This window comes from Cinclus cinclus, chromosome Z, assembly GCF_963662255.1.
Source record: "Cinclus cinclus chromosome Z, bCinCin1.1, whole genome shotgun sequence".
NCBI classification, from domain to species: Eukaryota; Metazoa; Chordata; class Aves; order Passeriformes; family Cinclidae; genus Cinclus; species Cinclus cinclus.
The window spans coordinates 25,032,201-25,057,747 of NC_085084.1; the positions used below are offsets into that span (position 1 = coordinate 25,032,201).

Consider the following 25,547-nt stretch of genomic DNA (forward strand, 5'->3'; position numbering starts at 1 on the left):
TACAGTTACAGCAAGGCGCTACTGCCCTCGGTATGGTCACACACGCCTTTTGGGTACCCATAAATTGTCATAATCTTTCTTCTACTTCACATCAGTTCCTACCATCTGTTTCTGACTTTCGTTCACCGTGTGTGAAATCGATGGGATCACACGCTGATTTTAGGGGTGGGGGGACATTCTTGCAGCTGTAGGGCAATCGGAGCCGGCTACGCGCGTGGCCTCCTCCTTGGTGGCTTTGGCACTGGGGACTCGCTGTTTGATTACTTCAACAAGGCGCACCATCCTTGCAGGGATCTATGTCCCTGACTCCCCTCCAGGATTAAAAATCTACTCCTGCCGGCGGGGCAAGAAGGGCGGGAGGCCGCGGGGGGACATCGGCTGCGCGCACCGCGCCGGGTGCCGCATCCCGCCCCGTGGCCTGGGCCCCCCAAAACCATTTGAGACAGCGTCTCCTCCGGCCGGGCGCGCCTCCATACCTCCATTTCGCGCAAGGGCGGGCTCGCAGCGCGCCCGAAGATGGTCGCCGGCGGCTCGCCACCGCCCCCGGGCGCGGCGCTACGGGGATGCGCGCTGGGTGCCGGGGCGGCGCCTGCGCTGGGCCGCGGAACGCGCGGGACTGCGGCGAGGAGCGGAGCAGCGCGGGCGGCACCAGCGCCATGACCGCGGCGATGCGGCAGCGATTCGACCGCTTCTTACACGAGAAGAATTGCATGACCGCCGTACTCGAGCGGATCGAGAGCAAGACCGGCATCAGCCGCACCTATATCGCTACCGGTGAGCCCCGGCCCCGCCGCACCGGCTCCCCGCTGGCGGCCGCGCCCTGCCCGTGCCTCCTCGCTCCGCTGTCTCGGGGCTGACGGCTCACCTCTCTCCTCAGGAATCCTCGGGGTCGTGGCCGTGTACTTGGTGGTGGGATACGGCGCGTCCCTGCTCTGCAACATCATCGGCTTCGCCTACCCCGCCTACATCTCGTGAGTGTCGCGACTCCTACACCCCTCGCCACACGATGGTTCCGGGTGCTATCCGCCGATGTAGTTGCAAAATCGGATCTCTTGCGGCGGTGCCGAGCCTATCTGGGGTGGCATTCGGGGACTGTGCTCCAAAGTGGTGTTTTTGCCGCCCACCCCTTTTCCTGGAGCAGGGACAGGTGCCGGATGTCAGGTGAAGAGCGAGGCTTCTCCCATCTGGCGAGTGCTACGTCCGGAGTTACAGCTGGGAGACGCTGGGTGGTTTCCACACTTGATAACCAGTTCTTGTAGAGGGTTATGCTTTGGGGTTGGATTTCCGGCTTTGTCATCTCCAGCAGAAAGCTGGATCGTACCCGGCTGGTGATCGGCGCTTTGAGGGTGTTTATTAAAACTCACGCTGATGGTTTGAGCGGGGGCAGGAAGGCACTAGCGCATCGTCAGCGTGTGCCTGGTACAGAGTGCTGGGTACTGTGGTGGGCTAGAGACAGAGGTGCATAAAGGAGTGCTGTTTACTCCAAACCTGCCTCGCTAATGGGTGTGGGGGGGAGGGGAGAGGAAAATGCTGTGACTCCTCTCGAGCGTGAAAGGCTTTTAATTACTTCCTTTTTCAGAGGAAGGGCTCCTTAGATATTCTTAAAAACAAAGTGACTGTTACCTTTCTCATGCCTTATATACTCCTTTAGACCAAAATGCATTTCCTCTTAGGCAGGACCACAGTCAAGTATGATCCAAAAGACTGCAGAAACGTACTAAAACCTGTGTAACCTCACATATCCATAAAATGGAAGTCCTTCCCAGTAGGACTGCTATATTGTTGAAACACAGTGCTTGCCTTTTATGTAACTCTATTTAAATACAGTCAGCAGCTTTTAAAAATATATTCTCTGTAACTGGATCCTGGGCAATACAAAGTCTTTTTTTTTTTTTTTTTCAGAGATGTGAGAGTTTGACTTAGACTGTTGAAACACCCTGTGGTTATGATGCTTTATAAGAAACAACATTTTTCTAAATGCTGTTCCTAGTGTTCACTAACTTTGGAGATTACAGGCCAATAACTGGAGAAATTTAGGTTTTGCTTCCTAGAAGATGTTTATTAGTGAAAATACTAGTTTAAAAACACTCTTTCATTGTAATCTGAAAGGGGAAATATCAGTCAACAAACCTTCAAAATATTTAAATGATTGTGTAGGAATTACTTTTATGTACCATTTTGTGTGTGACTTAGTTCACTTTTGAAATTATGCAATTACTTTCTAAAATCCTATTTAAATTTTAAAATTTGTTTTAAAACTGCTTTAGGATTTTATTTTAAATGTTCCATTATGCAGTGATGCTAAATAAATTGATAATACAAACTCTTGGAACTGTGGAAGCAAAGCAGTAGCAAATCAAATGTGAATAATAAGGTTTCATTACCAATTTTTTCTTTCAAATCAGAGATTTAAAAAAAAATCTTTTTGTAGAGTGTCTCCCTTTTTCATGTTGGAATGTGGTTTTAAATGTTTCTTAATGCAAAAAGTTACTCCCAGATCTTACTACTGTGGTGTGTTTCAGTTTTTTTACTTTTTAATAATTGGAGCAATGTCCTTGGCTTCAAGATTTACTTAAACAAAAAGCACCCAAATACAATGCCAGTTCTGTTGGGTTTTTTTATTTGTTTGTTTTCCCCTTTCATACTCAGGTAATGCTTATCCTTTAGCTGCCTTTTTAATGCTGGAAAACATTTATAGTAGGAGATTATAATCCTGGGTGAAAATCTAATTTAAATTGCGTGTGGTGTGCTGCATGCCAATGTCTTTGTGGCAGCCTGCTGACAGCACAGGTGGGTTCAATCCCCTTCCCCTTCCGTCCCTCCCAAGTCCAGAGCTGGTATGTAGAGTTTATCCACATTTCACTCCGCCTGCTTTTGTTTTGGCTGCTCTGAGTCATGTGCTGTAGTCAGGGTGCTGCTGAGTGTATCCCCCATGCTTATAGAGCATAGTGACCCAAAGCATAAAGAACACTATCCAGAGTGGTTTGTTTATTCCTCTCTGCTATTTGGTCCATTCCCCATGGAAAGGCAGATGAAGAGCCTGCTTTATAAACTGACAGTAGTGGATTTGCTTTCTAGCACTGAGGAGAAAACAGTTTTTAGCTGTTCTTACCAGCTGCACACACCCTCAAATGCCTTTTTGGTCTAAAAGCTGTGGCTTGTGGAAGAGGTCAGGAGCTGTAAATGGAATATATTGTGCAGTATGTTAGTTTGATATTTACACAGGTGTTTCAACAATGAAACCAAGCCTGAAATGTCTCAGGCACTGAAAGAGAAAAAGCAGATTACTTTTCCTTGGTTAATTTGCTTTCTTATTTTGTGAAGTAGGCCAGTGTATAATTTCTCCATTGTCAGTAACTGAATTGTTTAAGTGAAAAACAAGGAATGGTTTGGGTTAAAAGGAACCCTGAAGGCCATGTAGTTCCAGCCACCTTGCTACTAGGGACAAAGTAGTGGGTCAAGCTCTTTGTCAGTGGAGAAGGCACTCATGAAGGAGTGGGAAAGATGTCTGTGCTCAGCAAGGGACATCGAGTCTTTCCAGTTGTTTAAAATGGCAAACAGGCTACCTAATGGGTGTTCCACTGGCATGTTTCCAAATCTGCTTTACTGGGATTTCAGTTCAGGGTTACTTTAATAATGTAAATGACTGTCCATCTCTATGCTTTCTTGAAAGAAAATATATTGGAGTCATAGCAAACCCAGAGACCCTCAGCTCAGAGTTAACTCCAGTCACACATTAAACCAGGACAGTTTTGTGCAGGTATCTGCCTATCAGGCTATGTATAAATCTGCAGTTTATTTTCTTTGGTCTCTGTCATTCTCTGTATTCACTGTGAGTGTGTGCAGTGCAGCAGGTGTGAATTTCAGTGGAGTAATGCTGGAGGCTGTAACTGCTAGACCAAGCAGATGGTGTGAAGTGGTGCAGCTGCACTGCTGCCTATTTTCTTATCACTGTGGTGCAAACCAGTGCCAGGGGAGGGGGCAGCTCCCTGCTTAATGCCTTAAACAGCTTCAGGCAGGCACAGCTGTTTCCCTCCTCATTCCTCCTTGTTCACCTTCAGCTTTGCCTTGGGTAAATCTTCAGCGGTTTTATACATGGAGAAATTTATTCCTTGGCAATGAAAAATCTCCCCGTAAATACAAGTCTATGACATGTCACAACAAGGGCCCACCTGAGTCTCTTAACATAAGCAAAATGAAGCAGTAGTTCTCCAGCTGTTTTCCAATAAGTCAGACAATCTCTACTCTCATGCCTTAGAAGTCTAAGTGGTATGTAATGAAAGAGAACAAATAATTTTAAATTGAAATCTAATACTTAATTTACAGGCTTTTGTGGTTGCAGTAGATGAGCACTGAAAAATTTGCCACAGGTGATAGACACAACTTTTTAAACTTCTATCAAGCTTTAACTGCACAAGCAGTAATCAGACTAGAGATGGAAAAAGTGAGTGTTGGCAAGTGCATAAATATCATTGCCAGCGTTTTCAGTGCTTCTCTAAACTTTCCAGAGCTAGCGTGTTCAAATGTAGCTCCACCCATAGTTAGTGGTGGTTAACTGGCTCAGAAAACTTAAAGAGTGCAAGCAGGAAGGGAGCCCTTGATGACTAAGAAATGCGTGCAAAGGATTTAATATTTCTTAAGTGCTGTCATGCTTGGTTTAAAAATTGCAAAGATGGAAATAGCTTTGGGCAGTAAAATGTCTGAACTTATTACTAATGTCTTCAAGGGAAAAAACCAGTGTAGCACAATAATGCCTCTCTCTGCTTTGGCTAATTTTATGCTGTTACTTTGCTTTAGCTGTTTTTACTATGTAAATGTTGATCATGGCATTTTACTAGCAGGAAGCAACCTAGATTGATTATAGAGAAGTATAAACACTATTTAAGTTTGAATATTGTCATGGTGTCTTGAGTCTGTCTCCTAGTTCCTTTTCCTCTTTCATTCCTTTAAAACGGGAACACTGCTTTTCTTTGGTCACAGTTATTTAGAAAAGATAAAATGGGTTGTGTATTTCTGGACAACTAGGGCAGCAAATTTTCTTTAAGATGTCTTAAGGTGGATGTTTACTTTCTTCCATCATGAAAAATGATATATGATATGCTGAGGTTCAGAGGTAATGCTCTGCTGCTGCTTTATAAGTATGATTTTTTATAAGCGTGATTTAATATCTAACAAGTAGAAAAATTTCAAATCTGTCTGCACTTGTGCTGTTTTTTCTTGTGCCTAATAATCTGGGGTTTCAGACACTAAAAAGGGTATTTAGAATTTTTTTATTATTTTATTTTTTAAATTATTATTATTGTGGGTGTTTTGTTTATGTCCTGCGAAATTGGTCCCTCCAAGCATTATTCACTTTTTGGTCTTTAGGTTTTAGAGTGCTATGTTTTAAAGCTGTCTTAGCAGTCACTTGGACAAATTATGTGCTTTCCTTTCTAAAGAATGCAATTTTTTAGGTGCAGGGAGTTTAATGCTGTGATAATAGTATGAAACTTTTGATTTTATTTCCACATCTTACATATAGGTTAAAAATATAAAGGTCTTTCTTTGTTATACAGATGGGTCTACTCTGAACTGAGGCAGTAACACATTAATCCCAGCAGAAGAGCCAAGGTGTGTGGGATTGTGTTTTGGGGAAGCTGGTTTTGACTTGAGTCAGAACTGGGGAACTGACTCATTGTTGGCCATACAAGTACTTGTTCCAAGAGAGAGGGAGCCAAGAATGAGCAGAGAGCAGTGAAATGACAGGATGCCTGTTTTTTCCCCCCTCGCTTTGTTTCAGGAATCTGGCTTTGTGCTGAGTTACCATGTAGGCTGTAGGACTGCATGGGTGGGCAAAATGACATGTGCTCCTCTTGCTGCCTCAGTCCCCACTTCCTTTCAAGAAACACAGTTAGAACCCTGTGTACTACTGTCACGTATCTTTTTGGTGTCTTCTAAAGTATGTCTGTGCATGGTCAGTGAAACCCTCCGTTACTACCCTTCGTAAGTTTTTCTGCTCCCATCTGCTACGTGCACAAAATTGAGAGAAGGGAACTGGTACACTTAAATCAAAGCAATTATGTAAGTGCAGTTGGCAGGAAGATCTTTTCTATATCTGCAAATGCATCAGTCTGCTACTGCAGTCAGTGAGGAGGAAGAAAGATGGAAAGCAGAAGGCTTTTAGGTGATGGATAGAAACATAGAAGCCAGAATGATAAAGCAAATCCAAGGGCACAGGTACTTGTTTCACTGAAATGATGTAAGATGTCAAGGAGGCAACCTGCCAGGATGAGTCTAACATGAGGATGACAGGGAGGCACAAAGCTAAGGAAGTCTGTGGTGCAGTGGAGTGTTGATTCTGTGTGGGTGGATAGATAGCTAGAAGTAAATTATTTTACAACCTTCTGTAAGGAGTTGAGGTAGACCAGTAGGCATAACCTCTAGAAGTATAGGTGATTTCAGGGGTTTTTAAGTTAAATGAAAAAAAAACCCAAACCAAAACTTACGTTTGGCTAAGGGTGTGACAAATATGCCTGCCTAGTCACTTTGTATAACACTGCCCACAAAACTGAAGGAAGGGAGAACAAAATGGTCCAGTCTTTCCCAGCTACAACATGAGCATTGGGTTTAAGGGAGACTGATCTTTTGCCTTGAACTTATAACTATACTTATACAAGAATCTTCAGGTACACCTTATAAATTGCAGGGATAAGGGTGATCACATGAGATGACAGCAATAGAATTGGGCATTTCTTTATTTCTGCCTCCCACATCTGAACTCAGCTCAGTAAAACCCGCACTCCAAACTCATAACTTAGCCTGTGAGTACCGTATGTGTGAATTTACTGTAACAAATGATTTCTTACGTCAGAGCTAATTGAGGAGCAACGGTCTGCTCTTGGAAAAGAGCTGATTTTTTTGTTGAAATGAGTCAGATGCTCTAAGTGAAAGAACTCCACTTGGCAACTTACTAAAATTAGACCAGTGTCTGTTACTATCAGTAACAGGATAAGTAACCACACTTGATACAGGGTTCAGTTTGGCTGATTTTTAGGATTGTCATGGTTTAGTTTGTTTGCTTCCCAGCCAACACACCAGAAATGTAATAGTTAGAGTTTGCCCATTGTAATATATTTACCTTTTGTTGTGAAATATAATTAGGAGTAAAAGTAAAGCGGGCCTAAAACTTAAAAGGGAATAAAGAAAAACTTTATTAACAACACAAAGAATAATGAAAAATTCAGAACAGATTTTCAGACCAGTTCTTCTTTTCCCCTTTGTTGCACCTTAACAACATACAGGGACACTTCAGTCAATTTCTTACTTAAATAATCTTTATAAGTTCACTTTAGAGAGAGGAGTTTCTTCTTTTTGTTTCGCTGTAAGGATCTTTTGCCAAGAGAGGAAATCACCAGTTCTCTCTTGACTCCACTTTTTCATGATTAACAGCCTCCCGGGATCTGCCATCATGAATTTCCTCCCACTTCACAGTCTTTCCAGAACTGAGTTGTGGGCCATGTGAAAAAGTAATGGAGTATTACTTTTAAGGATGGGCTACTCAAAGGCAAAAATTCTTTAGCTCATTCTCTCTCTGTTCATCTATTATTCCCAGGAACAGAGAACCCCCTCTTTTCCTCGGGGCAAAGGATTCTTCAAAAGCTTTACAACTTACTCCACCCCCCATGTCTCTCTTTCTTTCATGGTTTAAAGGAATTTTTTTTGTTAAGTACAGTCCACCTCTCTAACTTACAAAAAGATATTTAAGCCAACCTTCATGGCGTCTCCTCATTCTCCTTCCATTTAGAAACTAAGCTTTTACTTCATTGACTTTGGTGTATCCTTTCTCCTCCCTCTCACACAAGGAAAGATGGAAGTCTGTAAGTCTTATCTGAGCATTGGTAAAAAAGTTAAAATCTCACCCAGAAGTTTCAGGGGCTGTGCCAGGCCATGCCGGAGCTGTGTCAGGATCTCAGGGTGCCCAGGCCACGCTGGAGGGGCAGGACGAGAACTGCAAAGTGCACGCAGAGGAGAAATGGGTGCCAAGGCCGTGTGTCCATGGCTTTTCCCCGGCGCTGCCCGCCCCCAGCTCCAGCCGCAGCCCGGGGGTTCTCCCTCTGCCCTGCCCAGCACACAAAGCCCTGGGGGCTCTCCCGAACCGGGCCCGGCTGCCTCCCCCCAGCCCGTGAGGGCGGCCGGGCGGGCTCGGCCACCCCAGGGCTGCTCCGAGCCGGGGCAGGGCAGGGCAGGGCCCCCCGAGCCACGGACACAGCGGGAAAAGGGCGAGGATCCCAGCAATGGGCTCGGCTTCTTTTGGTTATCGGGGCTCCTGGTTGGAAACGGGGCCCGGCAGCCTCTGGAGCTTGGCCCTCTGCCTGGCCCAGGCTAGGCTACTGCCACACCGCAAGAGGCCGGAAATGCAACAGAGCTTTCCTGCCGTTTATTTGCTTCAAATGTGATTCACGGCGCGAACCGACTTTTTCAATTGGTTTTTCAGGCTGTCAACAACTAAGCCAGCCTCCAATTGGTCCCATCAATCCACAGAGGAAGTTCTCATGGAGAAAAACTTCCTAGTGTGCCCTCCCCTCAGGGTAAAACCAGCGCAAGGATGCAGAAGGTGAAAGCGAAGCCAGTGCTCTGACACTGTAAGTCAAGAGTGCATGGAAGCCCTGGGCTACTACAGAATGTGACAGCCTCCACTCTTCCCTCTTGGCACCACCAGCTAGCAGGGTTACTGGGGAACAGATCTCACTGAAATTGAAATTTTTCTTGGCACCCACAGTGCTGGTCCATAGCAGGTAATTTTCATTATTTGTCAGGCAGCTGTTTTTAAAATAATGGTGCTGTGATATTTACTGTCCAGACTACTGGAGCTGTTCCTAGTGATTACTTTTACCTCTAAGATGCAGAACTACTGTAGGTAGTTGTTTGAGGCTCCATTTAAAGTCCTCTACAGTTAGTGTTTAAGCAGTATAAAAAATCCTTTGGACTATGTTATTACTGTGCATATCGAAGGTGGAATTTAGTCAAATCAGCACTATACAAAACGGTATAAATTTTAAAAATCTGAAGCTATTGTCTTTGGATGGTCCGTCATTTGTTAGAAAATAATAATATTATGCGTTAATGAGACTGACTTATTTGCTCTCGCAACACAAATAGTTTATAAGAAGGACATCCTAAAGTAGGATGTAATGTCAGCGCCTCTTGCTCTGTAACTTTTCACTTATTGATGGAGATTGCATTTTGAATATCAGCCTGCTCGATTGGTGACCTAACATGGAGAAGAATGAAGTGTTCTTGGCTTGAAATAATGTTTATGATGCCCCTTCTAAACTTAATAGTATAGGGCGTTACACCAGGATAATGCCTCTAGAATAACTTGAAAGACTAAGTTTAATTATCATGTGATTCTCATGCTGAGAAGAGTGTGGTTATAAATGGATAAAATAATCCCCCTCTGTTCAGATATTCTAAATAACTTACAGTGCTTGTTCTTGGACAAGAACTATTTTTTGTGACTTACTACTGAAATAGTGTGTAAGTAGCAAGGGATGGAGGTAACTTTTGCCCTTTGATTCAACAGGGAGATGTTATGCTGGATTTTCCTGTCTCATCTAAGGGACATACTCCCCCGTTCCAAAGCAGGATATTTCTAAAATACTTGCCTTTCCTTGACTTTAGTTAAAACTTTCATTCACTGATGGCCCTGCTGTAACCTTCTTTTCTCCCCCTCCCTCTCTTCCTGACTGGGACTGGAGTCATGACCAGCAGGAGTAGTTTAAGCTGGGCTGTGGTAGGGGGTTGCCTCTGACCTTGCCCACCAAGATCAGACCACTACAGAAGGATGGGAGGTTTGCTGTTCCCCACTGTGTGTAGGAAAACAGCCACGTGTGGATTTAATGCTGCATACATTAGTTGGCTAAATTTGACTACTTGTAGTGCTGTGCTTGTGTCTGTCTGACAATAAAAGTGTGTTGTTCGTGTATCCCCTAAGGAACCACAGCAGCAGATGGTGAACGTTCAAAGGGAGCACACCCATTTAGGCGCTGCATTTAGGAACTCTCAAAGGCTGTTTGTTTCCAGAGGAGAGAAGATAATAGAGCATGGCCCATTAAAACAGCGATATGCCATCTGCCTTTTGCCACAAAATTGGAAATTCTCAGCTTTTTTTTTTTTAATGAAAACTGATTTTTGTGGTTACCATGACTTTAGTAAAGTTAAAAAGGAAAATGAAACAATGCTCCCTTAAATCCATATATGACTTCATATGGTGACTGGAAAACAGGAAGACTGCTGGCAGTTTCCCTGCAAAGTATTTTCTCACAGTTACCAAGCTAGGATGCTTATTGTGGTAATATAAGCCTTCCCCTCTATGCCTCTAATGGTGAAGTTGTCAGCAGAACTAAAGGAATTCACATGGTGACCCTCTACAGCAAGTTTTCCTTAGCACTGAGAAACTTTGCAATTGGTTCTTTTCTCTGCTCCATTTATGCACCACAACATCCCTACTATTCCATGTACTTTTTTCATTCCCTCCAGAGTGCAGCTTCACACATTGAAAATAGCTTTATGGCCTTCTTCCTTAACTCCTGTACTGTCCAGTGTTTTAATACAGCCCCCTCACCTGGTCTTATTAGAATACTTCAGAGGCATGGGTTTGGAAAATATGTGCTTTACAGTGGGAGTAGGAGCATCTGGAGTTGTCAGTGCCTTTGAGCAGACTACTTGGATTAGGGCTGCCTGTGATGCTAGGAGTAGCAGGAATTAGACCTGTTGTTGCAAAACCCATAGAAAACCTATTCTTCCAGTTGTGCTGATGCTGTGCCTCGTGAAGATCCCCTTATTAATGGGGTATGGCAAGGACTACTGCTTTTCCCACTGCAGGACACTGCTGGCCAGTCTTACTCCAGCAGAAATAACTCATGAATTAAGTATCAGATCCTTGTATTGCATTTCAAAGTAATCCAATCCGGCAGCTGTGCCAGCTCTCTCTGTATGTGGTGGGTTTGCCAATGCTTTTGCTGAAACATACAGCATGTCACAGGAATTATTTCCCCCAACTCCCTCTGCTCCCCTCTGACTTATAGAGCCTGGAAGTGACAGAATCCACAGCATTTCTCAATTCCCAGACCAGGAAATGGATTTACAGACGACTTTCTGATTTCTGCCTTGTAAACCTCCCTAACTCTGCCTTTTTAGGGAACTAACAGAAAACTTGGCACTTCTGATACATTTCACACCTGCTGCTTCAGAAACAATATAGCTGATATTAAAGGAAAAAGTGATAGAAGAATTTAAACTAAATTCATTAAACTGAGGCTACAGATTTTAATCCTCCAGCATGAGGGGAAAGGACAAATGCTTTCTGTCACTCTTAAACTCGTAATTATCAGGCTTAGATTTGCTAGTATTTTATTTGAAAACTTCTTACAGTGCTAATTTGGAATTTAGTGGCTCCAGAAACTCCATTCCTTTTGCTGAAAGAGCACATATACATCTTTTAGTGTCTGGTTTTTAGAACTGTATAAACTTGAACTGGATTCTCATAGCAGGTGGAGAACAAAAGCCCATTAAATCATTATGCAGAAAGCCCAGTACTTTAGTAGCAGTTGTTTTACCCCATTCTTAATACTTTCGTCTACATCAGACTTTGTGAGTCCTATAACAATTAATTTATAGACCAGTGCATTGAGTGATGCAGATACATATTCCTCAGCATGTGGATCTGGATTCCCTCTGCTGATGTTGACCAAGTACTTCGTAGGACTTAAAGCAAATCTTATGGATAAGTTTACCTCTTCAAAGAGAAATCTAGTGCATGTATGTTCAAGTACATTTAAAATGCTATTTCTTAGAGCTAATGGTATAGAAAAACCCAAGAGAACAGTACAGACATCTTATACCACTGGTGGTCCTGGGAACCCCAAGCTGTGCAGCACCAAATGAATTTCTGATCCACACACAGCCCACTGTGCAGGCCTTGTCTGGAGGCAAGGCTACCCCATTTTGCTAAATTAGGGTATTGTAGGATTTTTCGTCCAGGACAACAGCTCTGTTCATCATTCCTTTCCGACTGCCAGAGAGGGAGGATAGTCACTGATAGGTGTAGGCAAGGCCAGGCAAGTATTGTGATCACTGGCATCCTGTGCCTCACAAGACTGGGTTCACTCAGGTTATCTGTTACATGGATCAATAATGCTCTGATGTACAGTAGCCTTCTGATCAGGATTATCAAAATGCCTCCAGAACTGGAACTATGGTCAAAGATAGTTGACCCTCCCTTTCTTGTCCCTCAGAATGTTTCATGAGCAAGGTCAGAATGTTCACTGGTTTTGTTTGGGTCTTTTTCTCCTCCTTGTAATCCCAGAGCTAGAGGTAGCTTGAGAACCCTTTAGTTTTGAAGTGTGATATAAAGGGAAAAGTTTTACTGTTCAAAGATCTTGACACATCATCTGTATGATAGATGCTAATTAGTTTTCTTGGCATAATTCAATTATGGAGAGTCATATGTAACAACAAATCTGAGGCATAACATCATCACTATAGATGAGTGTTGCAGTTGTCAAGGTGGACATGACTGGCACCATCACCAGTCCCTTATTATCTTAAAAACTTCTTATGCCTTCTCTCAGTAGACTCCTCATGGGCAGCTCCATACAGCTGACACTTCTCTGCAAGTTTCCTTCTTCCTTTGGCATGACTGGCAAACCCCAAACTGTCCCTTACCCAGCTGCCTAACCCTGTCTGTCCCTGACACAGTATCTTCTTAGATTGTCTGTCCCTTGCACGACCACATGTCCCTTCCTTCTCACAGCCATCAGACTCTGGTTCTCTAACTCCAGGCCAACTTGCCCAGCTTTTTATAAACCCCATCCTCATTGGACAGGCAAGGCTGTCTCTACTTCTCAGCAATTGGTACAGCTGTAATTCACTGAGGAAAATTGCCTTCTGCACTATCCTTACAAACCATCCTCCCACAGATGAGACTGATGTTGCTGTTCTGTTCACTTGATTTGTTTTCCTTGCAGAATCAAGGCCATTGAAAGTCCCAACAAAGATGATGACACGCAGTGGCTGACTTACTGGGTTGTATATGGTGTTTTCAGCATAGCTGAATTCTTCTCTGACATCTTTTTGTCCTGGTTCCCTTTCTACTATATGCTAAAGGTATGTTAATTCATGTGACCCCTCTCCTAAAATGGAACCTTTTGATAATACTGATCTAATGTCTCCAGGAATGGGTGAATTACAACGGATTCATTTGGAATCATTCCCAGGTCACACCTTCTTTTTAGATGTAGGTTATGTGTAATTTATACTGTGCAAGTGATCTGTTTACAGCTGCTGGTTTTGTGAGGAAAGAGGGGAAGTTGCGATAGGTGGAAGGGGAAGGTCTACTGTATTTTAGGGAAGAAAGAGACATGTAACTGTCCCATAAAGCAAAAAAAAAAAAAAAAAAAACCCAGAAAAAACAAAGACAGTTCTTTCTTTTGGTGCTCAGATAAATTTGGATAAATAACAGACACAGTAAGCCCCACAGAGTAGTTCTACTTTTGCTTTGAGTGCATTAGTAGAAGTGGAGAGTAAAATCATGAAGGCTGTTGAGGCAAGTAATAACATCTGTGCTAATGGAGCAAAGAAAGAAATTGGAACACAGGAATAGTTTGTCCTACAGTTTAAATTTAAAATTGAACTCAGTTTTCTGAAAGGAACTGGTAGGTATCAGAGGAGATGGTTGCTAATGTGCATTTATTAGTGTGATTTGACTGCCAGCAATGATTTGGTTAATGTGATTAATGTTTGTGATCTAAGGTGTCAGTCAACTTTAACATGTTAAATTCTTCTAAGGGATGGATGATCACTCTGTGCTGTTGGGTAGAAGACATTCTGGCTTGCTGCAGAGCCTGCTCTTTATCTCAAAGAACTGATACATATTTTCTGGTTCAGTGGGCTGTTCTCTTCTTTCTCTTTTGTTTTGTTAGCCTGATTTAGTCCCACCAAAGCTGTTAAAACAATTTGTTTGCCAGCTATTCTGGTGAGGTCATTTAAAATTTTAACTATAAGACCTGACAATGCCAAAAGCTGTTTCCAGGAAATGCCATATTTTATAGACAAATTTGACTATGACAGCTGGTTTACACATCTGCTGTGTTCATTTTCAGTCTTCAACAAGCCTCAACTGTGGTAATCATTTGGACACCTTCTACTTTAGTAGAATTATGACTTCAATCCATCATCTGCAGTGGTATATACTCACAATTCTGAATTCATACAGTGTATTTTCAGAGCTTCTTTTCTAAATTCTTGGTGGAAAAAGATGTGGCAATGTTTTCTTCATGCCACCACAGCTCTCTTTCTGAAGAGCACATGACTGAAATTCAGGTTGAATTTGCAAATAAAGACCACAAATGGCTTTGATAAAATGGTATCAGGAATGCCACAGTTACATGTAGTGTTGCAGTCAAGGTAAAAGCACTCTTCTCAGTTCTGCAAAAGCAAACAGAAGGAATTACGTGAATACGCAGCTTTCTATGGTAGCAGAAAAAGACAGAAGCACACAGAAGGCACATAGAAGTCAAGTGTTTGCTGTCAGTAGTGGCTGATAGGAAAATTTTACTTTTGTGGTGCAAAGGCAGGGAGGTGTAGGCTGAGAATCAGAAAGTGTTGCTGAATGGGTGGAAGCATGGAGGTTATTCCACAGGGAAAAGGAGGAATCAGGCAGCTTTGGCACTTCATTCCATCCACGAACTAAAACCTCTTGGAGTGTAGTTATGATGTCTCCATATCTCTTTCATGAAGTAGAAGCCCAGATATGTAATTCATGAAAATTTTGAGCTTGCTTTCATTCTCAAAATGTGCTCAAGTTGCATATTCACATTTATTTGGTACGCCTTGTAGCTTCCACTCCAGCCTGAGATTTAGTTGCTCATTGTTTCAAAACAACTTCATGAGACATTTAGCATTGCTGCTCCCAGAGTCCCCAAAGTACAGAGTTTAGACTCTGTGACATTAAAGTTTTCAGCAGATTAGAAGATTTTATGACTGGGAGAAAGGCATGCTGAAGAGCTCCTTTAAATATGTTAGGATGTTTGTTCTCCACATGACATTTCTTGGATTTTATGGGCTTTTTTTTTTTTAATTCTTTTTTGTAATGGCCACTGCTTATTTATCTGTTTGGGGCTTTTTATCTTTGAGTGCATGCAACTCATAATTTATTGTGTATATGATAAGTTTTTAAGTACTTCCATTCAGGATTTAAAGATTTCTGTGACATTCAAATCTTTAAATCTAATACTCTCAGATGTTAGAGTACAGCAGCCAGTAAAAGTAGCAGAGTTTTTATCATCCTATGAGTGTTCTTGGTGGTGGAAATGAGAAAGATTGCTTACTCCACTAATGGCTGTGCCTTGGAAGTCCTGTAATGCTATGTCTCAACAAAATTGGTGCTGCCAGGGCAAAAACATCTGCTAGGAGCAGGTCTAAGGAAGCAAGTCAGTGAGCTCAAGTGAATTCCATTCCCTCTCTCTGTTTTGGAGGGTTGCAAAGAATATATTTTGGGTTTGGTTTTTGGATTTTTTTTCCAGTTAATTTTATCATTATGAGCTTCCTGGAACTTCTTACAACCCTCTTTATTTTCATTAGCCTATGTTTGTTCAGTTTCATGAGAGATTAAGGTAAAATAAACTAAGTTAGCAGTATAACATTCTCAAGCTTTGAAAAGAGTGAAAATCTCAACTTTGATACATGTCAAATAGAAAAGGCATATAAACATCTGCTTCAGTACAATTCAAATGTAATAGGTATTTGAGAAAAAATCTAAAATTACTTTTGTCTCAACTATACTGGAACAAAGCTGTCAAATCAAAATTACTTTTATTTTCCTAGGCAGGGAAAGGGAAATTTCAATTTCTTTTGGTTTTAGAGGAAGTTGGATTCACATCAGGGATTTTTCTGAAACAAAGGAGAACAAACTTTTCTTGTGTAGAAGTGGAGATACTTGTAAAGTTTTATGGGAGAAATCACTTACAGTAATTGATCAGATATTCTTGAACAGGAAATAAAGTCAGTGTATTTCTCAGCTTTTAATGAAAGATAACAAGATAAGACAGCACAATGTATTCTTTCTGTTATATTAAGTTCCAAAGAATTAAAGCTTTTGAAAATCAATATTTATATTGATAAAGGCACTTTTTGGTCTTTATTTTCTCTGACCATACTTAATAATTCATCAGTTGCTACTTACTGGTGCCAGATTTTATTTCATGTTGAATTATTTTTTTAATTCACTGGAATTTTCCAGATGGGCCAATCTGTCTGGTGAACACTTTACTTTAAAAAACCTTTCTTTCTTGTTTCAACAAACACTCAGTCATTCTGTTTCAACATCACAATCAAATAGTTTAAAGAAGAAAGCTTATTGCTTACCCAAAAGGATGGTGGTTTGGTTTGGCACTGCAGAGAAAATATACCCAAAATTTTACATGTGTGAAGAGCAGAATATACAGAAATTCAATCTCACTATACCTTGTTGGGAAAGAACAGAGGAAATATATTCCAAAATATTTGAAGGGAGAAGACTTGCTTGAAGAAGACTGTGTGGTTTTTTTCCTTTCTGCCCAGAAATGTGTGTAAATCTTCAAACTTGGAATCCAGTCTAACATGAAAACAAGGCATGTTTTGAGGCTGAGGTTGTTTTGTTTTGTGTTTCAGGAAAGTTTAAGAATGTTATGCCTTCATTCTCTGGGGAGGCTTTTGACATGGAATAATATTGTACTATTTGTGTACAGAAAGAACTGTACAAATGCTAAGAAACTGCACTTAGTTTTGTTGCAGTTTTATTCTATAAAATAATTTCATATATATTTTCTAAGCTCAAGTGAATTTAGTTTATGGCACTCCCTGTCCCTTAAATGTTTCATCTTGTTCTGCATGGCTGCCTTTGTGTGGTGTATGGCAGTGAAACTGAAGCCAAACAAAAGTGCTTCAGTAGTAAAGACAGGGATTTGCAGTACATGTAATAGCTCTCTTTCCAGTCCCCTCTTGTAAGATGCAGAAACCTGATCCCACACTGTGGTCTTTGATTTTTCTAGTGCGCAGATGGTGCGCAACTGTAGTCCAGCTGTAGTCAACTGTAGTCCAGAAGCATTTCTCTTTTTTGTACGCTATATGTAGCTTGGATTTATCTCTCCTCTTTGTAAATTTACCTCTAGGGTACACAGAGTCCTTTTCTTTCCACCACTGTGTTTTCAAGGCAGGGAGGCAGAAAGGACAGGGATGTGTTTTGGCTGAATTGAGGTCATGTAGGGTCCTAGGCGTTCAGTCAGGCCTGTAACGTATTTTGGGAATATTGAGAGACTGATGTTTTTGTAACCAGAGTTTATAGTTCTGCCTTAAAGAGAAAAAGAAGCATGTAATCATGATTAACCTGACAGAAATTAGATTTACTGCTGCAGCCCTCCTTCTTTGTCCTTACACTATCCATGAAATTATTCCAGTATAAATATTCACTGTGTGTAGCTGTCCTGGTGTGCAGCCTCCTGGAGCCCTGACCCCACAGGGAATGTCTCACTGTCCTCAATGCACTCAGTTCTGTGGCACTTTGGAAAAGCACCTTGTTTCCTACTCATGGTTCCTTCCACTTAGTTGATGTTCTTGTTTTCTTATAGTGTGGCTTCCTGGTCTGGTGCATGGCTCCAAGCCCTTCCAATGGGGCAGAGTTTCTCTACCACCGGATTATCCGTCCTTTCTTCCTGAAGCATGAGGCCCAGCTGGACAGTGTTGTGCAGGACCTGAAAGACAAGGCTGCAGAGGCTGCAGACACTGTCACTAAAGAGGGTGAGCAAAAGGCTTTTCACTGGTCACAGCAAGTAGGGGGAATTCCACTGGGGAGCTCTTATTATTGCACTTAATATCCATCATTTAGAGGAAACATAAATAAATTGCAAGAAGACAATGTAAATTATAATGGAGAAGTTAAATTTGGGAAATGGGGGTTGCAGTGGATCTTACTTTCTAGAATTGCAGTTAGGCTAGAATGAGTGGAAGAAATTGAATTGTCTGTGTCATACATACCACTAAAAATGTTCTCTCTAGAGGCAGGTCCAGACATACATACATAAATACAGTTATCGTTTCAGTGTATCCTCATATCTCCAAAAATACTCTTTCAAATACCTGGTAGTATAGAGGGGCTTCCAATTGTGCAGTAAATAATTAACAGCAATACACTGCAACATGGAAAGTGCAGTTTTCCCATCTATATGTTTTTGCATCTTTCCTTCCTCTGGAAGTCAAAGGATTCCTCACTCCTAAAGGAATTACTTGTGTTTTATTTGTATACGTTATCACAGCCTGTAGATTGCTTAAGTTTTTTATTTCCTTGCATTCTGTAGTGAACCCTTGCATTCTAAAATATCTGACAATGGTTTTATGTAAAAGAGAAGGAAATGTATTAAGTTGCTAAAACAAAGGATTTTTAAAGTTTCACTTGAAAGGGATTTTATCTGTATGCTATTTTAAAACATCTTAATTCTCCTTTCCACAAAACAATTAATGCAGTCCTATTTCATCTTACCAATTTAAGCAGTTTTCCTGTCTGCATAGAAGATCTGTCTTGCTCAACTATTCATGCAAATTTTGCTGCATGACTCTTTCCAAGTTCTTATTGCTAGGCATGTATCTTCATGTTCTTCCATGTTGCACGTGTGATTTTCCTATCCTCATTTCATCACTCGTTCTTTCTTTTTCCTATTTTTATATATAAAGATTTCCACCAAAGAAAACCCCAACAACCCAAACAACAACAACAAAACAAATCAAATCAAAACAAAGCAAAAACCCACCAAAACAAAACAACAGGCTTTCTTCTTAAGAAACCATGCACACACATATGTACGTACACAGAAATATTAGCATTATTCCAAGCCTGTTTTATCACTACGGTATGTTTCTTGCTGCAAACCTGTATGTCCTTAACACTATGAGTAGCCCTGTTTTAACAATAAAATAGGCATATGTCCATCAATCTTTAATGTTTATTGTACTGCTCCTTGCTTATGTTTTATTTCTTTAAATGTTGTTATGATCAGTTTTATCACTGTATCTATGTGTATACAGAAGCTATGATTTTCTTCTGTGTTCTTTCTCTCCTGAGAAAAAAGGAAATTTTTCTTCATGAAGCTCAAGAAAATTTGATAACCCCCTTTGTCCGTAGGCATATGACTAAGCTTGATTTTATTTTCCTTCAGCCAAGAAAGCAACAGTGAACTTGCTGGGTGAAGAAAAGAAGTGCACTTAGACTGGCTAAGTTTCCTTACGACCTCCTTTGTGCAGCTTGATGTTACTGGGGACTGTGGTATAAGTTCAATAATATTGCCTTGGAAACATTTTGATATATTAAAGGAATGTGCTGTAAGTTTACTTAATATTTTGCTGTGACTGATAGAGAGTATGCATTTTTATTTAAAAGCAATGCAGTGGGCAGCATCTAAAGCTTAATATTTTATTAATCTTCAAGCATAAGAAATCTTTCGGTAATCTCTTTCTGCAGTAACATAAATAAAAAGTATATATCCCTCAGACTCTGCACTTTAGTTGTCTCTTTGTCTGTGAAATTACTCTTAACACTTTGATTCTGGTACATCTAGTAGCACAAAGCTATTTCATAGGGAAAATTCTGAACAGATCTTCTCAAATATACAGGGAATCATTGTAAGAGATTGCATAATGGATGTATCCCCCATTACTAAAGGTGTAAATCCTGAAATTACAATTGTGAAATTGTGAAATTGTGAAGTCAGTTCTAGGCACCTGATTATAGAGATTATTCACTGTTGCATGTTTTGTTGTAACACAGTATTTGGTACAGTGTGTGTATTCTTAAATGGATAGATACTAAATATAGGAAAGAATAACTTCCTTGGAGTGATTAAGCTTATATTGCCTAAAGTGATTTGCTAGAAATGGATGCATTAAATCACACAAGATTAACACAGTGTCACTGAAGTACTTCTTCCCTATTCTTGCTTAAATAAGTTGTTACACGAAATCATTAATAGAGTGCTTTTTAAGATCACACTCAAAAGCACAAGCCATCTTTAGCTAAGGAGTGGTATCATGACAAACACTTTCTTCTGAATTCCTTTAAAAATATTAACTGCCTTGGATGTCAGTCCTCAAAACTACATCTTTAAGGGGACAGACTACAACTCCTATGAGCTTTTTCTGTTCATAAAGATCTGCAATCTCTTCTGACTTTACTAAGAACAACTCTGTATGAGCACTTAAACTTCCTGAGTGGAGATGCTCTTCTTGTTACTTGATATATTCCTGACCAATCAGTAAGAGTGCAATCAAAGTTGCTAAGAGAATAAAGGGATTTTTTACAATCAGTGTAAAAATATATATATATTTTTCTTAGATTTGCATCTGTACTCGTTCACACTGCAGTATTTTCAACAAAAATAATTGCATTAATTAATTAGGCATGAATTACTAAAATTCCCCTATTTTATTCTCCAGGCTGACATTTCTTTAAACCTAGAATAATGGTATGGCAGTTCTGAGCTCACAGAACATGCAGATAGGAAGCATAAGCTTTTGATAGGATAAAAAATTATTTCCAGTCCACAATCTTGAATTCCAAAGACTTAATCTTACAATAAAGTTTTGAGGACTTCTAGCTTTCTGCAACAAATGGTTGTATAAACATTCATGGTAAATTTTCATATGCAAGAACTGCAAAAGTGTGAAGCACACAGTGCCACTCAGCACCTCAGTTTTAACCTGGAGATGTATATTTTATAAGAGGGGATGTAAAAGCATCATAAGAGAAAGCATTTTAAGCTTTCAGCTGGAAAAATAGCCCTTGGGGCTAGCAGCTTGGATAGGGAAATACAAGACTTGCTGTACCTCGTGTTCTGTAGGGTAGCATGCAGTTTGTCATTTGAAGAAAAAATGCAAAATTTCACAGTTCATAATTCCTTGAAAACTTTTTGTTGGGAGTGGATATGCTGAAGAGGATAAAGCTTACAGCAGTGTTCTAGGTTTTATGCAAGTAAAAACTTTGAAGTATATCAACATTTAAGTGTTTTAATTTCTTGTCTTGCCTTCTTCTGTCGCAAACCCACTGGACTTTCATGTAAGCCTTACTAAACCTTAGTTCTGTGTTTTAAACTCTATCAGCTGCATGTGAAACACTTATGTGGCTGCTGTAATTTAGTTACACTTCTTGAGATTAGATGTAACTAGATAAAAATAAATGAGGATTCTTAATAGATTGTTAGCTTTCAGTGCAAAATGCTACATAACCTTCTTATCTAAAAGCTTACAGTAAATTTTACTTTACAAGCCTAATGACATCTGTAGTAGAAACAGAATTTGCTTTTCATTTCTTAGAGTACTCAACAGTTCTTCCATTGTTATTAATGGGGATAAAACATTCTAGGTAGATGTTAGGTAAGTGTTAAAACTGTCCCTTGCATTTATCTCGGAACTGGAAAAGCTTTAAATCAACTTCTTGTCTTTACCAACTCGATATTACCAGCACATGCAATCAGTGCTCTTTTGTCAGATTTCTACTTGAATTAGAACTACAGTCTATTGTTAATAGAAGTTGCCCTTGTTTTTTTGCCTTGATGCAAGTGGAAATGACTGAATGTCTGCAGCAAGTTATCCTTTCCTGCAAGTAACTCCACTGGGCTGGGCCCGCAGATGAGTGGTTTTTTTTGGGTCTTCACAACACTTATGTACAAATGTTGGTACACGTTGTCTTCATGTCTTTGCTGAAGTTGTAATGTGCTAAATAAAATTGGACACAAATAAAGAGATTCTTATGGGACTGGTATGATGCCTCAGTATTTCTTAAGAACCTAATACCTCAAGGGTGAAAACCTGGCTGCTTTAGGAAGGTTCATTACTTTGGAACCAGTGGAAACCTCTTGAACTCCAAAGGAAGTGTGCTTCTGCTTCATGCCAATCTGAGGGTGCAGCCGATCAGATTTAGAGCATCAGGTCCTTACAGAAGAGTTTGGAATGGAGAAGTCTTCCCAACAGTAAGCACCACAAGCATCTTTCTAGGCTTCATAGCCTGGCTTACATGAGGAATCATCAAGGTTTAGGATTCTCTAGAAACAGAGAGGAAAGACTGTAAACTACAGGGATTTTGAAGTTTTTCTCTCGCATGGGTTTCCTAGTGATCCATAAATAACCTCAATAAAAAATGCTGAATAGTTATTGGCAGTGTTACACTTTCTTAAGACTTCTGTTGCCACTATTTATAGATCACTTCATCTATTTATCTGACTCCTTTCCAAACTCAGCAAAAAAAGGAAAATAAGTTCAGGAAAACATAACCTCCCCCACAATGATAACATCACCACTAGCAATAAAATAATGAAAACTCTTCAAACCAGAGCAAGCTAATTAACAAGTATAGAAATTCTTCTAAGCAGTGGAAGGTGGGACTAGTATTTGTCAGGTCAAACCCTCACTACTTTTAATTTGACAAATAAAACTAAGTTTCTTAAGTTTACATTCCAGTCTTGCTGACTCTAAATAATCTGACAATCAACTAATTTTTTTATTATTAATTCCTTAGTCACCTTCCACCCTTATTTCATATTCCAGAAACAGTTGTTTCCTTATGCGAAGGAGGAAGAATAGTTTTAAAAAACAAGATCACACATCCCTGTGGGTCATGAGAGACTCTCATTTTCTGTAGAAAGCACCTGACAAGTATGTTGAACATCTTGTCTTCTAGAGAATTTCTACATCCAGTCTCATGGAATTAAACAGTACTTAAGCAATGACAACCCAGGGCTACTGAGGAAATCCTCAGTTGTTGAACCACGTTGTTACAACTTTTTGAAAATTTTGTTTCCTGAGGGTACAGAAACCATTAAGAAATTCTGTAGCAAAAAATCTTCAGAAGATCACATGAACTCATGAACTAGTCAAGTAAAAATAATTGAAGATGGACTTTGAATTTAGCATACTTTGGGAATGCTCTGTAGTTAACACCTTTGCCCAGGCTATGGAATTCCACAAAACTTTATATTTTGTATTACTGCATCTTTTCAGGAGATGAATACTTAAAGACTTCTTAGATATGTCTAACTTCAGCTACTTGAGAAGCAAATAGACAAAACCCAAAAAAATACATGCCAAGCAACCCCCAAACCTTGACAGATAAAGAGGCACACATGCTGTTTAATAGGAAATAGCATTACAGTTTAGGCTACTCAGTTCTTGCCTGGAGTGTCCCCTGCTCTTTCCCACATCCTAAACTACCAAAGTCTTGTCTTATATATTAATTAATAGCCTTATTATATAATAATAAGGCTATTTAATAATAATAATAAATTTTCTTTAGGGGAAAATAACACCTTTGAAAAGGGTATCCCTTATCCTAAGAGAGAAAATAGCCCCAAAAAGGCCAGTCTGTAACAGGAAGAAGCTAAATAACTGGTGTCCAGTGAGAGAACGTGGGAATCTTTCAAAGCTGTGTCAGGGGAAGCTCAGACTTGACACTGGGAAGCATTCACCAGGAGGGTGCTCAGACCTTGGAACAGGCTTCCAATGCCCCAAGCCTGTTAGTGTTGAGGCATTGGGACAATACCCTTAATAGTGTGCTTTAACTGTTGGTCAGCCCTGAAAGTGGTCAGGCAGTTGGTTTAGATGATCATTTTAGGTTCCTTCCAACTGAGATATTATGTGCCATTCCATTCCATTCCATTCCATTCCATTCCATTCCATTCCATTCCATTCCATTCCAATGTGTAGCTCCAGAGAAGGAATCAAGGGAGCCACCATTTCATGCTCCCAAGCAGAGCACATACAAATATCCCACAGGTATATGTTCCCCAAAATGGAGTTGTGGCTAAAATTTCTCTTAAGTACACACAAGGGACAGGATGCACACAGAGGAAAGTTAAGACCAGCTGTTTTTCACAGAACTGGTCTTTGAGTTACTTCATGGCTGAAGGCTGGCAAGTACATATAGTCATACATTATTGCCACTTTCAAAGTTAAAACACATTTCTAAATAACCTTTTAAAGCACCCTATATTTACATTAAGAATTGAGTCATTATGGTTGTGCTTCTGCTATAGCAGCTATATGCTATATATGCACCTGAAAGAATAAACCACCTATCTCACATCTGTGCTGAATTCTCATTTTAAGCCATTCTGTTATTGATTGTCCATATCATCACACATCCCTGATGCTCAATGTCAATGTTACTATCCATTCCCAACACAGAAATTGTTGTATGGATTGTTATAAGGACTTTGAGCTCATACATCCATTTCTAATGCTTAATTTTTGCTTAGGTACATAGAAAACTGTATAGGGAAATAACAGACATGGACTTTCAGAGAGCTAGACCAGGACACTTGTTCGTTTTCCATATCCCTCCTGTCCTGGATGCTGAGTAAATTCCCACTCAAGGATGCATGCTTTGTTACTGTTGCCACCTACAGGAAATCTCGGACCAGATTGTCTTTTTAGCAATGATGCTGCATAGGTAAAACCTCACAGAAAACTGTAAAGTCAAGGCAGGTGGAATAAAAAGATGTTCGTTATCACCCAGTTTCCCCCTCAAAAGTAAAATAATAATTAAAAAAATTATTCACAGCATTTATACTAAAAGTTTCAATACTTCTGTATTTTTACAGAAGACTTGTCTCCACTCCCACAATGGTCCATAAGATTTTGCCTGTTCCCAGAAATGAGGCATAATCTGTTAACTGAGGAAGAACTGAGGTGGTCTTGACCTGCTTGTTTTTAATCCTCCAAGGAACCTAGTTTATTAAAATACAGTAATGAAAGTCTAATTTATAACCTTTGTCAGGAAAATGGGAGTTATGTTTAACTTTGTGCTACCTCATTTAGGAACAAATATTGCTCATATAATATACTTAGTCTAAAGCCAGAAATCATAAAGAGCAAAACAGTCCCATTAAAAGATGGGAGAATAAGCAGATAGGAGTTGAGGAAATCAGTCTTCAACTTCCTAATGGTAGTGGTCATCTGCTTTCCTAGTAGGACTTAAAAAAAATAATAAAGTCAGCTTTACCCAAAATACCCACAGAGGTTTCTTTGTTAGTTTGACTAATTTACATTTTATGTATTTGAGCTCAATATTACCCTTTTCAGAAGTCTTCCTTGTCTTTCCTTGCAAGATCCCTAGACTTTAAAACAGCTTTACTATTTTGGGTTCTTAGAGTGGGAAAATTTAATAAGCAATGCCACTAAGATTTTTTGCACACAGGTCAGACTGCTTCTGAAGGTATTTCATTTCAGACCACAGTAAATTATATCACATGAGACTTAACCTCCACATTTTTCAGCTGTCTATAGTCTAAAGTTCTGATTTACAGAAGTTAAGCATAATGTGATCATAACTTGGCTGGAGTCATCCGCCTTTAATTTACATCTTGATGATGAGTTACCTTGTATGAATCAATTTTCACAGAGCTCTCACTTTATTTAAAGTTTCAGAAAAAATATTCATCACTCAGAAAATTCAGAAGTAATTTAAGCCTAACAATCTGTGGGCAATTACA

The 25,547-nt window shown here is 40.1% G+C and overlaps 1 protein-coding gene across 1 annotated transcript; it reads left to right on the plus strand.

The window, feature by feature from the left end:
- The first annotated feature begins 649 nt into the window (after positions 1–649).
- REEP5 (receptor accessory protein 5) lies at positions 650–21,823 on the plus strand. Its single transcript, XM_062512899.1, has 5 exons — positions 650–774; positions 878–971; positions 13,008–13,146; positions 17,646–17,814; positions 19,227–21,823. Exons 1-5 carry the CDS (start codon positions 657–659, stop codon positions 19,274–19,276), a joined length of 570 nt encoding a protein of 189 aa, XP_062368883.1. The 5' UTR covers positions 650–656; the 3' UTR covers positions 19,277–21,823.
- The last annotated feature ends 3,724 nt before the right edge of the window (positions 21,824–25,547 follow it).